At 44.9% G+C, this 13,699-nt stretch overlaps 1 protein-coding gene across 13 annotated transcripts in view; it reads left to right on the top strand.

Annotated features, from left to right (window-relative positions):
- Nucleotides 1-13,699, top strand: part of BRD3 (bromodomain containing 3) — a 67,659-nt gene that overhangs the window by 31,240 nt on the left and 22,720 nt on the right. For 4 of the 13 annotated variants that reach the window (XM_039506054.1, XM_039506062.1, XM_039506055.1 and 1 more), the window contains exons 2-6: nt 4,209-4,523; nt 8,064-8,201; nt 9,656-9,803; nt 11,401-11,615; nt 13,200-13,571. In XM_039506054.1, the coding sequence (XP_039361988.1) occupies nt 4,323-4,523; nt 8,064-8,201; nt 9,656-9,803; nt 11,401-11,615; nt 13,200-13,571 (1,074 nt within the window). In that variant the 5' untranslated portion in view covers nt 4,209-4,322. Of the gene's footprint in view, nt 1-2,771; nt 2,949-3,473; nt 3,560-3,731; nt 3,965-4,208; nt 4,524-8,063; nt 8,202-8,576; nt 8,619-9,655; nt 9,804-11,400; nt 11,616-13,199; nt 13,572-13,699 lie in introns of those variants that run through there. The other 9 variants (XM_039506064.1, XM_039506053.1, XM_039506056.1 and 6 more) reach the window with 8 other exon arrangements.

The following is a 13,699-nucleotide window of genomic DNA, read 5'->3' as shown; positions in this document are numbered from 1 at the left end:
GTGTGGCATATTGAGGAGAGTGTTGGAATTGGAAGCTATCACTTCGAGTGGGTGTGGTGGGGTGGCGGTCTTAGTCCTGCTTGCAGGCGCGGGGACTCTGTAAGAAAGCTTGCAGCCACAGAGTCAGTTCTGGAAAGAGTCAGCTTAAAGCAAGGTGAGGTGAATTGTGCCTGGCTGCCTTAGGGAGCAGCCTGTTTTTTCTCTCTCTGGTTTTAGGTTCTTGTATGTTATCATTCTGAATTATAAGAAATAAAGTAGTGTTACGTTGCAGCCTTCCAGCAGGAGTATTTGTTTTTATCTAATTTCTCAGTGTGTGTGTGCTGAAAGCATAACAGCCTACTTTATTCACTTAGGAAAGAAAACTGCAATAGTCTGAGTCTCTGTATAAATGCTCTGACAGATCTGTGACCCATTGAATGGTGAAACACGTGTACAAATAAATACTATCTTGAATGGGGGGAAAATGTTGGCAAATGTTGGTGTTTCAAGGCTGGATTAGGACTGGGCTGCTTGGACATAAGAAGAGATAAAAACGCACCTGAACTGAGTAGCCAGCATCCTCTTGTGTTTCTATACGTAATAAATCATACAGCAAAACTCCCAGGTCCAGCTTGAGGGAGAAGTTCTCTCAGCTCTGACACACTGAGTGCTCTCATTCACAGTGATGAATCAGCTGGCAAATACACATTAAAGCCTTCTGTATGCTAGTAATGACTGTTTCCATTTCCAGTGTTGTTGCTTTAACAGTATGAAAAACACAGAAATAGGCACATTTTAACTAGATCTGGTCTCAAGCTGCAAGATCGAGGATTTGAATGATCACACTTTCAGCAGCATTGGCATGCAGAGTTTTGGTTTAGAGTCATCTTAAAACACAAGGGGATGCTGGCTACTCAGTTCAGGTGAGTTTTTATTTCTTCTTATGTCCAATGGGATTGCAGTATGCAAATAAATTAGGGTCAATTGTAGGAGGACTGGCTGAGTTGCCTCTGATGTCACAGTGCCACCTCCTGTTCTCCCTAAAGTGCTTAACTTTCTTGATATTTAAACTAAAGTTTTAAAAGATTCTTTCTGGTTTATGTAATTAAGTTTTACTTAATTACTGTTCATATTACGGTGCTGCGGAGAGGCCCCAACTAAGATCAGCCCCACCCCACTGTGCTAGGTGCTGTAGAAACACACATGTTCAAAGATTATAAAGCCACAAGTGACCCCTGTGATCACCTAGTCTGACCTTCTTTATAATACAGGCCATGGAACTTCCCTGAAATAATTCTTGCTTGCACTGTAGCATATCTTTTAGAAAAAGCATAGGAAGAGATAGCTCCCGTCCCAAAGAGTTTACATCTAATTAGACAAGATTGACAAAATAAGGCAGAAAGGTGGTATGATTATCCCCATTGTACAGAGGAGAAGATGAAGCACAGAGAAAGACCACATAGAAAGTTGACCCCCTATCTCCTGGATGCCAGTCCAGTGCCTTAAAAAAATAACATCTCTTCAGGTTAGAATGTTATGAAAACAGGACGAGAAGATGCAGGGAAGTTCTAACAAAACCGGGATTTTTGTTGTTGAAGATCTTGCGTTTATCCTCAGTAATTTAAAAACACAATAGAAGGCAATCTTGAGAGATGGCACATACAGTTAAAAAAAGTGACCAATGCCCTGCAGTTAAGGTTGCCTCAAAAAATTTGTTCCCAAATTTTCTTGTTTTTAATTTCAGTCTTTGAAGGGGGTTCAGCTCATTAACCAAAACACTGAAATAAACATTAGATTTGAAGGATGTACCCCAAGGGCTGCAGTCAGGGTTATATGTGCTGCTTAGATGATATATGGCTCTTAGTCGGTGGGTGTCTGAAATCTGCGCAGAATCCTAGTTCAGAGCTGGGGTTGAGTGAGATAAAAGGGAGGGGGAAACATTATGACATTTAATTTTTTAAAAATTCCTGTTGGATTTGTTATTTTTTTCTTGAAATTCAAAATTTTGAAATATTTTGTCAATAAACAGGGAAAACTGTTGTGAAAATGTTTTTTTTCCTTTTTGTATTTCAAAGTTTGAAATGCTGAATTAAGTCCACTTTGTGAAGTTTGAAAAACGGTGACCAGATCACACCAGTGTCGCTGTTTTTCCAGTCGCCCCACCCACCTGTGGCTCCCATCCAGTCTCTGTCTGTCAATGACACTCGACAAAAACAAAACCCTCTTAGCTGGAAGGTTTCACTGTGCAAAGGGGACACAATTGGGGGACAGCATTACCTTATGTGAGGGTTGAGGGGAACAGTGCTGTAGAGAATGGCCCCACACCTACCTTTCCTTGCCCCATGGAGCTTGAACCCCATGGATTCCGTGGTATCAGAGAAAAGGGGATGGATCTTCCCATTGCAGGCCCTTCAGTTTGTGGAAGCAGAGCTGATGATAGGGTTTATTATATCTTCTTAGGATGTAAGAGAATTTTTACATCCTGTGAATAGATGTTGGTTAGAGTCATACTTGGGCTCCTGTTTTCTATGTACACATCGTAGGTGGACTGCCGTGTTTTACACACACGTGTGCACACCAGACATGGATTTGTTTGGGATTAAACACTTTTCTACACAAAACCCTTTTTGAAATAGGAGCCCCTCCTGGGCACAGACAAGCTTGGCCCTGATTGGCTCTGCGCATTCTATTTTGGAGCCCAAAGCGGTGTCTGATTGGCCGAGTTGCCTCTTATGTCACTATCCGATTGCCATCACAGAATACTTTCACTTTGTTCTCTTGGTTACAGCGAGGTTCATGGAATGCTCTCTTTCATGTGAGCTTGTGCCTTGGCTCCCAGCATACAACTGAGAATATTTATATTTAATCATTCCTCTCTTTTATGTAGATGCATGTTTCTATTTTTGTAAAACTCCCCTAAATTAAATAAGTGTTCAGTGTTTACTGCCATCTAATCAGCTACTCAAAGGGTAGGTTGAAGTTCTACGCTTAGTCTTGATTTTCAGCTATGATGGTTAAAAATACATTAAATGAGAATTTTGTCTAGGATGTTTCTTTGCAGTGTCTCCCTCTTCACATGTCACTGCTGCTTCTGTATTTCCCTCCTTTTGTGACCGGGTTTTCACCACATAGCCTAGAAACATATGTCAGCGGGAGTATTTGTGTACTTGTCTGAATGTATTTTAAATATTTTGCCAATAGAAAGAGTGCGTGGTCTCTTTACTGTGAAAAAATGTTGCTGTGGTTCTGATGTGGGTTGAACTATCAAATGTTTATGGAAGATGACAAAACAAAGCTGTTTACAGCGTGGTATCCAAGACATAATGACGCTAGAGAGTTTGTCATCCAGGAGTGTGCTAGAGAAAACCTGGACTAAAGTAATGGAATTTTGTGTGGACTCATATTTCAGATGTGCCATTAAAAGACAGAACGGAATATTCTCTGTCTGTCTGTTCCGGGGCTGACAAACTCTTTGATTGTTGCTTGAATTGCAGGAGCACTGTTGATACCCCCATGGGAAACTGGGTGCACGTTGTAGTCAGCCTAGTAAGAGACGGACCTTGCCCTAAAGAACTTCATGGTAGGGAGCACATCTAAATAGAGAGATCATCTCTGGGGCCGTCTTCCTTTAGCAATTAATCTGACCACCTCCCCTTCCAGTCAAGAGCCAATTCTCAACGATGCGATGTACCTAGGACAATTGCAGCAAATGTTTGTGTATGACACAGCTGGCTCCTCCTCTTTGTTTCCAGCTGCTTCTGTACAGTCCAGATTCTTCTTTGCAATTAATATGAGATGCTGGTAGAAGCCGATGGAACAAGGAGCCAGAACCAGCATCATGAGACCAGCCAGTTTGCCATAGATCACTAGCAAGTGCTCTGCAGTCCATGGGTTTGGGAACTGCTGAGCTAATCTATGCATCTAGGTTTTTGTACCATGCCCATCATTATGGTATCTGAGCTTGACAGCAAATGCAGTGGATCAGGTAGGGTGACCAGACAGCAAGTGTGAAAAATCAGGACTGGGTAGGGGGTAATAGGAGCCTATATAAGAAAAAGACCCCAAAATTGGGATTGTCGCTATAAAATTGGGACATCTGGTCACCCTAGGATCAGGTGAAGGGGTTGGGTTTAGCCATGTCTAGGGTGTGTGTTGTTTTTGAACATGTGTGTTTCAATGAAATATCTGTATTTACACTCCACCGCTTCCTCCTCTCTCTCCTGGTCTAGGTTGCATGGTTGGGCCCTGGAAATGGGATGTCAATCCCATTCAGGGAGCATAAAGGAAGACAGAGAATCTCCTAGTTGCCGCTGCAACAGTAAGTGAGACCCAGAGGTAGGAAAATGTCAACGGTCACATCAGCGATACAGGCTCCCCAGGGCCCTGTCAATCCACCCCCCCCAGAAGTTACCAACCCCAACAAGCCCGGGCGGAAGACCAACCAGTTGCAGTACATGCAAAATGTTGTGGTGAAGACCTTGTGGAAGCATCAGTTTGCTTGGCCCTTCTATCAACCCGTCGATGCAATTAAATTGAATTTACCAGTAAGTATTCTTTCCTTTGCTTTGTGTCCTCTGCCAGGAGAGCTCTGCTTTAGCGATGTGCAATTTCCGCTCATGTGAAGTGAAATGTTGTTAGGTTCCTTCTGATTCCACAACTCCCCAGAGTTGCCGTGCTGAGCACTGGCCCCTGCATAGCGAAACGAGTGGGGTAGTCATTTGTTTCCCAGTACCCTGAATGTGAGATGACCTTTCACAGACCTGACTTCTTCGAAACTAGTCGAAGTTATGTTAACTCTTATCCATTATTAGATGGATTTTTTATTTTATTTTATTTTTTGGTTCTGTTTATTAAGAAGCTCCTTAGGCCTCTGCTATTTTTGAGTTTTTGTTGTAGATTAGAATGTTACCTTAATAGCTTCTGGCGTATGCTCAAAGAAAGAGCATAAGGACTGCCTTTTGGAATTATGCAATGGGTTTTCCAAGAGCAGGAGATGTCCCTGAAATCTTTGAGTCAGGAATAGGAGCTGGAACACTCGAGAACTGAAATAGTGTTTTCACTTAATGTCAGACTCTCCTAACTTTGGCCTGGTCTGCACTAGAAAGGTTTACTGGCATTGCCATGTTGGTTAGGAGTGTGAAAAAATCACACTCCTAATCAACCTAGCTGTGCTGGCAAAAGCCCTAGTAGATGCAGTTATAAGTGGGGGAAAAAGTCCTTTTGCCAGTCTAGCTTATTCTGTTCGGGGAGCTGGTTTAAGCTATACCAGTAAAAACGTTCTTTTGCCTCTCCATAGGGGAGGATTCCCAGTATAACTATACCAGCAAGCCCGTTTAAATGCAGACAAGGCCTTTGTCTCATAAACTCATGCTACACAAAGCTGTTTTTTAAAAGAAACCTCTGAACATCCTAGTTCCTGCTGCATCTCGTAAAGATCAAGGGCTCAATTCCTTTTCCAGAGGTACATGCACAGCTCCCATTGACTTCACCATGGTCTGCACACATTCACCTGACAGCAAAGACAGTTTCCCTATTAACGGTTAGCATGAACTTGCCTCCCCAGATCTCCGCTCCAGGAGTCAGCACCAAGCCAGCCACTGCTGGACCCTTTCAAGGAAATTGGTGCTAACTCCAGCTTGCGTCCTCAGACTATGATCGCAGCAGCGGAAGGACTATGCATCTGATTTCCAAAGGTTCTGAGCACCTTGGCTTCCGCTTTGACCTGCCTGCCCATCCCATTAGTTGCAGAGAAAAAGGGTTTATTTCGGGTTAATTTGTAGTTAAAAGTGGTAGGCGTGTTTTCAGTCTTGTTCTAGTTCTGACATTTCAGGATTGCCGTTTGAAAATCAGACACCACCAGGAAAGCAGGGTCTTCACTTTATGGGGAAGGTGCCTCCTGTCTGATGTCCCCCATTGGGGAGGGGAAGCTGTTCTCATTGGGGATGTATAGGGCCTATTGCGTCCTGACCTAACAAGCTAGATCAGAGAGACCTTGCCTTTAAGTCTGCTTGCGAGCATTCCGGCATTAACACCACACGCTGGCATCAGGCCAGTTTAAATTGTGTTTCCAATTGGCTTTACTGGATTTGGTGCCAAGGAAGAAAAGAGGAGAATGCCCATCATCAAGGGGCAACTCTTTGCTAGATGCCTTGGGAATGCCGGACCCAAAGCAGAAGAAATAGCACAGACAGTGACTCTCCCGCTCAGCACTGACGTTCCATCTCTCTCGTCAGCCTCTCGTCCTCTGCTTCTAGCCCGGCTGAGTGTCAGTCTCTGTGTAGGCCATAGGACACAGGAGAAAGCCGGATGACTAACTGGTGAATGGAGTTTCTCTGAGCTTCTTTCCCTCTGTGATCTGAGTCATGCTCTTTCCTTTGTCCTCTCTGATCCTGGTCAGGCAGGCAGGCGGCAACTGAGGGCAAGACCTAGGTGCCTCTTTTATAAAGACGCGAGCCCCATGCCCTCATGCATCAAGATAGCTCTGGCTGCTTTGAACGGTTCGGTGGTTGCAAGAGCGACTCCGCAAAGTCTCACTCTGTGATTTCAATTGGGAGAGCTCCAGTTCCCATTAGTTATTACCTGAGTTTATGGACTGGATCAAGATCTTCTTTTGAAGTTCATAATGTTGATAGGCTCTAGTTAAAATAGTTGCCTGAAGAGTAAAATACGTTAATGCCTGTGTAATATTTCAATACCGCTGTTCTCCTTTGTATCTATTTTTTAAATGGATTTAGTTTCATTTCGGAGGAGTTTAGTGGTGGTCCTAAGGGAAGGGCAGGGAGAAATTTAAGGAAACGGTGGAAGAACAGTTGCTTTTTTCACACACGGTCTAAATCAAACCTACACAGGCCAGGAAACCGAGTTTTCCACTTCATCCTTAGCAGCTACGTGATGGTTGCTCCTTGTGTGCTCCAGACATAGCTGGTCTCTCAGGTCATTCCCTGGTGTTGGGCACAGAGATAGTCAATGGTCATATAGGGCTTCACGTGGCTATAGGAACAGGGATCCTTTCACCGTCCCCCAAGATATGCAAATTGCACCCCCCCACTGGGAGGGGCCCTGTGTCATCGCAGCATCTACAGCTGCCTGGTTAGGCACCAGTTAAAGCGGAAGCCCTTGGAAAGCAGGAAGTGGCACCGAACTGATTGCTAATGTTCATCAGCTGATGCTGTGACCCTTCTTTCTAATGCCCACGTTTGGAAACGTTACCCATTTCAGAGGCAAAACCAGCTGGTAACACAGCTTCATGAAGTTCAGCTGATCCATTGTTAAGATCTTGTCTGTGCTACAGCTTTGGCTACAGAAATGGCCCCCGTTTCTAGCATCCACTGGATCACAGGTGTATTCAAAAAAGAATGAGATAAGTTCACGGAGGGTAGGTCCAATTAGCCAACATGATCAGGGAGGCATGTCCCTAAACCTCTGACTGCCAGAAGCTGGGGCTGGACGACAGGGGATGGATCACGCAATAATTGCCCTCTTCGGTTTATTCCTTCTGAAGCATCTGACACTGGCCACTGTCAGAAGACGGGATACTGGGCCAGATGAGCCATTGATCTGACCCAGTGTGACCATTTTATGTTCTTATGTGTTTGGTCTAGCGACAAAAGACGACATTGTTCCATTCTGTGCTACAAACCAAAATTACATCTATAACCAGGTTAGGGGGACAGCTGGGTTGAAACCATGTTCCATGGAAAGCTGGTTGAAAAACCTGTTCCCCTCCCCTCCCCCAATATCAGGTACAAGATGTTTGCGGCAAACTTGATTTTTTTTTTTTTTTTACGTTGATAGTGTCCCTTTATGTGTGGATCTTTCAGCATGTCTGAGAAATTCCGAGGTTTACGAATAAAGCCCCTTTTTAAAAATAAAATTAAGAGATTGGCTCAAATCTCCCCACTGAGGAGTAAGTGAAAGCAAAGGTTATTTTGGCAGTCTGAGCAGAGAATGGAAATGTGTCTGTATGTGGTGAAGGGGAGGTTGGGAACGGAGGAAGATGCTTTTTAGCAGCTGGCTAACAAATCCTGTGAACAAACAGGTCCAAAGCAGTGTTGCATGTAACATCTTTACTGTTTCTTGAACAGGATTATCACAAAATAATCAAAAACCCGATGGACATGGGGACAATTAAGAAGCGACTGGAACATAACTATTACTGGAGTGCCAGTGAATGCATGCAGGATTTCAACACAATGTTTACAAATTGTTACATTTACAACAAGGTAAAGAATGCAGACAAACTCCTAGCTGTGGCTCTGAATAGGGAAGCCTGCGGGTGGCTATTCCACTGCAGCTTTTGACTAGGGATAACTTGTGCACTAAAACCCTCCTGGCAATGCCATTAATGGTAATCATATTACTTTTAAATGTACAAAGCTGTCTTTGTGTTGCATGTTTCTTTGCCCTCCCTGGTTAAAATGGCAAATGTGTTCTTAACTGTAGGTAGAATTAATATCTTGGGGTTACACAGCGAGTCAGCCGAGACTTCAGCCCTTTAATTTCACGGAGGAATTCTTTCAGATTAGCTAATGTTTGCACAAAGCTTTGTAGATGTTAAGTGGAAATATTAAGTGCTAAGTGTTATTCTCTTTGTCCAGTAGTAACTAATATCAGATACTCCTCTCAGCAGCAGAGGGCAGGTAAATAACTCCTATCATTATATCCGCTGTCCATGCCTCATGCGTTCTTCCATAAATCTCTCGTGCACTTTGTTGGTTGCTTATATATGCTTTTTTTTTTTTTTTTGGCTTTAAAGTGCTTTTTATTCCTTGTATTCTTTTTCCTAAGATAGTTCATCATTGACCCATGCTGGGGAGCGAGCTGAAATAAATACATTAATTAGTTAGTACTGCAGCGAGGAAGGTGTTTATTCTCTTCTCCTGAATATTTTGCCAGACACGGATTGGCAGCTCCTCTGTTGCAGCTCACTGCTTCTGAACTGATATGTGGGACAGCAATGGTGTGGGCTTCTAAAGGAAGCCGTCTTCTGGCTCTTCATTGTATTTAGAGGCTGTAATTTGCCAGCTGGTCGAGGACAGGCGTCAGAGGGTACGTGCACACTGCAATGAAAGACCCACAGCACGACTGCGGCTGGCCTGGGGCAACTGACTCAGGTTCCTGGGGCTTGGGCTGCGGGGCTATACCATTGCAGTGCAGACGTTCAGGCTTGGGCTGGAGCCGGAGCTCGGGGACCTTCCCCCCCTTGCAGGGTCCTAGATCCTGGGCTCCAGCCCAAGACCCAACGTCTACACAGCAGTTTTTCAGCCCTGGAGCCCGAACCCTGTGACTCCAAGTCAGCTGACCTGGACCAACCAGGCTTTTTTCATCCCCATGTAGACATGCCCTTAGAGCCCAGGCTCCAGCCTAAGTCCAAACCTCTACACTGCTATTTTAACCTCGCAGCCTGAGCCTGAGTCAGTTGATCTGGGCTCCGATACTTGGTACTGCGGGGGGTTTTTTTATCGCCGTGTAGACATACCAACTGAGGCTGGCGTGAACACCAGAGAAGGGGTAAAGAGTTATTTAATTCTCAGAGCTATGGAGCATTTATTCATTGGAAGACGGTGTACATTTCCGGCTAGGGGATAAATGAAACAACGCGATTGTAAAGGCTTTCAGCCCCTCCTTGCTTCTCACGGGTGCATTATGCTAGTGCTGCCTTGTTCTGTCCACCCAGCCCACGGATGACATCGTCCTCATGGCGCAAGCCCTGGAGAAGATTTTTCTGCAGAAAGTAGCCCAGATGCCCCAGGAGGAAGTTGAGTTATTACCACCAGTCCCTAAAGGCAAAGGTCGCAAGCCAGCAGCGAGCGCACAGAGTGCAGGTACTGACCTGACCAGATGGTAATCAATGTTGCAAGCCCATTGCTGATTCCTGACCCCCTTCCACCCTGCCTGACTAGACACACAATTAGGAGGGTAGAAAAGGTGTGTGGTCTAATGGGCAGAGCAGTTGAATGAGATTCAGGACGTGTGGATCCTGCTTGTCTATCTATCCAAGGTACTTATGGGGTGCCCATCACCGTAGTATCTGCCTGCCTGCCAGTCTTTTAATGTATTTATCCTCATGGCAGGCCTGTGAGGGAGGACACTGCTATTCTCTCCAGAGCACAGAGAGACTAAGGGCCAGATATGGGTCTAACTCCCATTGAAATCACAGGGGTGAAAACACGGGTTTGCATTGATTTAACAAAACAGGAGCAAGTTGCTGTGTAGATGAAATCTGACTGTGGCTTTGGGCAAGTCAGTTTGCCTTTTGTGCCTCAAGTTCCACGTATGTCAGCTAAGGCACTAAGTCTGTAAAGCGTCTTTTGAAGGTGCTGTAGAAGTGCAAAGAATTATTATTAATCAACAATAGAACAGTGCTGGAATTTAAAAAACAAAAAACCCAAACACTTTTGCACGTTGTATTAAAATGCAGCTACTTCTGTGGGACAGATTACCGCCACCCTATAACAGGAATGGCAGCGTGGTGTGGCGTATAATGCACTAGTCTGGGAATCCTGGGTTCTGTTCCCACTTCCCCTTTTCATTTGCACCATAACCATGGGCAAGTTACCTGAACTTTCTCTGTGAAGAGGCTTGAGGTCTATGGAGTTAAAGTGCCACATAAGTAGGCCTGGGTGAGACTTTTTTGGTGAAAAATGCAGATTTGGCGACATGGAAACGTTTTGTGAATTCCTGTTAGCTTTGCCGAGTTGTTTTGGTTGGAAAAAAACAAAACAAACACATTCTGAAAAATGTAAACATTTCATTTTGACATTTTTGAAATGAACCGTTTTGATGTTCCGGTTCGGGGTGATGCTTTTTGTTCAAAACTTTCTTTTATTAAAAGAAAAAAAATTTACATGTTTAAAAATGGTTGAAATGGAAACAAACCGTTTCATTCAACCTGACATGAATTTTTTGTTGACTTTTCAATTCACCGATAAATTTTGAAAAAAAATTTCTTTTCTGTTTGACCCAAAATGGACATTTAAAAAAAAAAAAGCCAGGATTGCAGTGACCTGAAAAATCAGTTTTTTACCCAGCCCCGTAGACTAGTGGTATTTATTATTAGCTGTGCAGAGCAGTAGCAAAAGCAGATTGAACCCAGTGGAGGTTTTCCTGCTGTGAACAGTTCAGCGTCCTTTCTAGAGAATCCACACCCTTCCCTACCCTCCCATCGGTCATCTCCTTTGCTGAGCACAGGCTAGTTCTGAGAGAGACTGGACAGAACAGAAACTGTCCCAGAACAGCAGAGTGACAGTCAGGGCTTGGAGCAGTTTGCTCACATATGGGCGTCCAGACACCGCAGAGAGAGCGGAAAGGTCCAGACGGTCATTGCTGTAGAGTCCAGAGGCAACAGCCTCTCTTGGTCGAGCTAGCGGAGGGGCTGTTGAATGTGCTGTGTCACATGTGTTTAATTGTATCGTTTTAAAGGAGCGCAGCAAGCAGCGGCCGTGTCATCTGTCTCCCCGCCAGCCCCTTTCCAGAACGTCCCTCCAGCTGTCTCTCAGACACCCGTTATCGCCGCCACGCCTGTGCCAACCATCACCGCAAACGTCCCGCCTGTAACTGCTCCTCCTGCTGCCGCTGCCCCTCCTCCTGCTGCTCCGATTATGACAGTGGTTCCTCCCACGCCACCTGTAGTCAAGGTAAACCGAGCAACCAACCGTCTTTCTCTTTGCAGCGCCGCATTTTTAGATGGGCAACCACTGGTCAGAAACGTGAGTTACTTCCCTTTGCATTTGACTTTCCAACTCCACAGATATCACCACCAGTCAGCCAGCTACGAGGCTGCATGAACGTAATGGCCTCTGAGGGCCCAGTGCCCTACTCCACCTAAGAACTCCCTGCTCTCACCAGTTGTCCCGTAGATTTTGGTAGGACTGCTCCTTTCAGGTTTACAAGAGCAGGCCCAACGAACATACAGCTCCATTTTTGTTTCAAACGGGCATAGCGCAGATCAGGAAGGGCCTGATCCTGCATTCCTGACTCCAGGGCAGTCAGTGGGAGTTTTGTCACAGTAAAGACTGCAGGAGGGCCCTCCAGCTGGAAGGTATTGAAAGCAGCTTTGTGCTTTGAGAACCCGAGAAATATCAGTAGGATCAGCAAGTTCTGTCTTTCTTACTGATTGTATCCTGCTACCAATTGTACGCCTGTATTTTACTATTTAATTGGCTAATTTAATTTCCCAGTAAATTAAATTACTGCTCCAAACAGCTGCTGGCTGAATACCATTTTTTTAAAGAAAAAAATTGGATGAAAGTGTTAATCTAGTGACATAAGATTTTTTTTTTCTGCTTGAAATTTAACTTTAAAACCGGGGTGTTAACAATGTTCTGTAGAGGATAGCGAGCCCTGGACTGGAACACGGGGGATATGGGTTCTAGTCCCAGTTTTGCTACTGTCTTGCTGTGGGGGACCTTGGCCAAATCACATCCCCTTTCTGTGCCTCAGTTTCCTCACCTATAGAATGGAGATAATGATATTGGTCTCCTTTGTGTAAAAGCACGTTGAGATCTACAGATAAAAAGTGCTATGTAAGAGCTAGATACTACTAGTGATGTCATGGTAGCACCCAGAGGTTATAATCGAGATCCGGATCCTATTGTGCTAGACTTCGTACAAACATAAATAAGTCCTAATACCGTAAATGGCATGACTATAATTTAAATCCTCTTCACATGTTCCGGCCAAAGGCGGCATTAGCACTTCAGAACTACCTGTACCATAAATTTACAGATTCATGCCACAAGGTGAGAGAAGGTTGCGTCTGTTAATAATCATGGAGCTTATTGTTTGGGATTTTCTTTTTTATTTCCCACAGAATTAACCCTTGAATTTGCAAATTTATAACCCAAATCTTCTGCCAGCTAAATCCACACTGCACAGAAGTCTCTTTCATTCCGGATGCACTCTGTGCACAAATAACTCATTTCCTAGTCACCCATATATTTTGCATATTAAAGAGGCTAGTAAAAACTGACTTTTGCAAGAAAACATTGTTGCTCCCCAAGGGCCTGATTCTCTCCTCACATCAGTAATACTCAGTAATACAACTCCCGTTGTAGTCAATGGAGCTACAGCCGTGTAAACCCGGCGTAAGTAAGAGGAGAATCAGGCTATGTGGCAAGAATCAGTTGTGCTGGCTGAGCAGGATCAGGCCCCGAAATGTCCCGTGCCAGCACGGTCTGCAGGCAGGACCTGCATTCCCGACCACCTGTTCTTTGTTTCAGAAAAAGGGAGTGAAGCGAAAAGCGGACACGACCACGCCCACCACCTCAGCCATCACTGCCAGCCGGAGCGAGTCGCCCACCCCGCTGTCAGACCCCAAGCAGGCGAAAGTCGTCGCTCGCCGAGAGAGCGGCGGCCGGCCAATCAAGCCACCAAAGAAAGACCTCGAAGACGGGGAGGTCCCCCAGCATGCGGGGAAAAAGGGCAAACTCTCCGAGCACCTCAAATACTGTGACAGCATCCTGAAGGAGATGCTCTCTAAGAAACACGCAGCCTACGCATGGCCCTTTTACAAGCCTGTCGATGCAGAGGCCTTGGAATTACATGACTATCATGATATTATCAAACACCCCATGGATCTCAGTACTGTGAAAGTACGTCCACATTTACCACCTCTTTTGCAGGGTGTCTTAGCTCTCTGGTTGCGAATAGAAGAGGGGCTACGGCTCTTGCAGTGGGTCAGTTCTTGGTGGGTGGGGTGGAAAATTGACCAGATTTGTGG

Source organism: Mauremys reevesii, linkage group 19 (genome assembly GCF_016161935.1).
Source record: "Mauremys reevesii isolate NIE-2019 linkage group 19, ASM1616193v1, whole genome shotgun sequence".
NCBI classification, from domain to species: Eukaryota; Metazoa; Chordata; order Testudines; family Geoemydidae; genus Mauremys; species Mauremys reevesii.
Note: the sequence above shows the minus strand (reverse complement) of the source record. Positions and strands in the feature narration are given on the sequence as shown.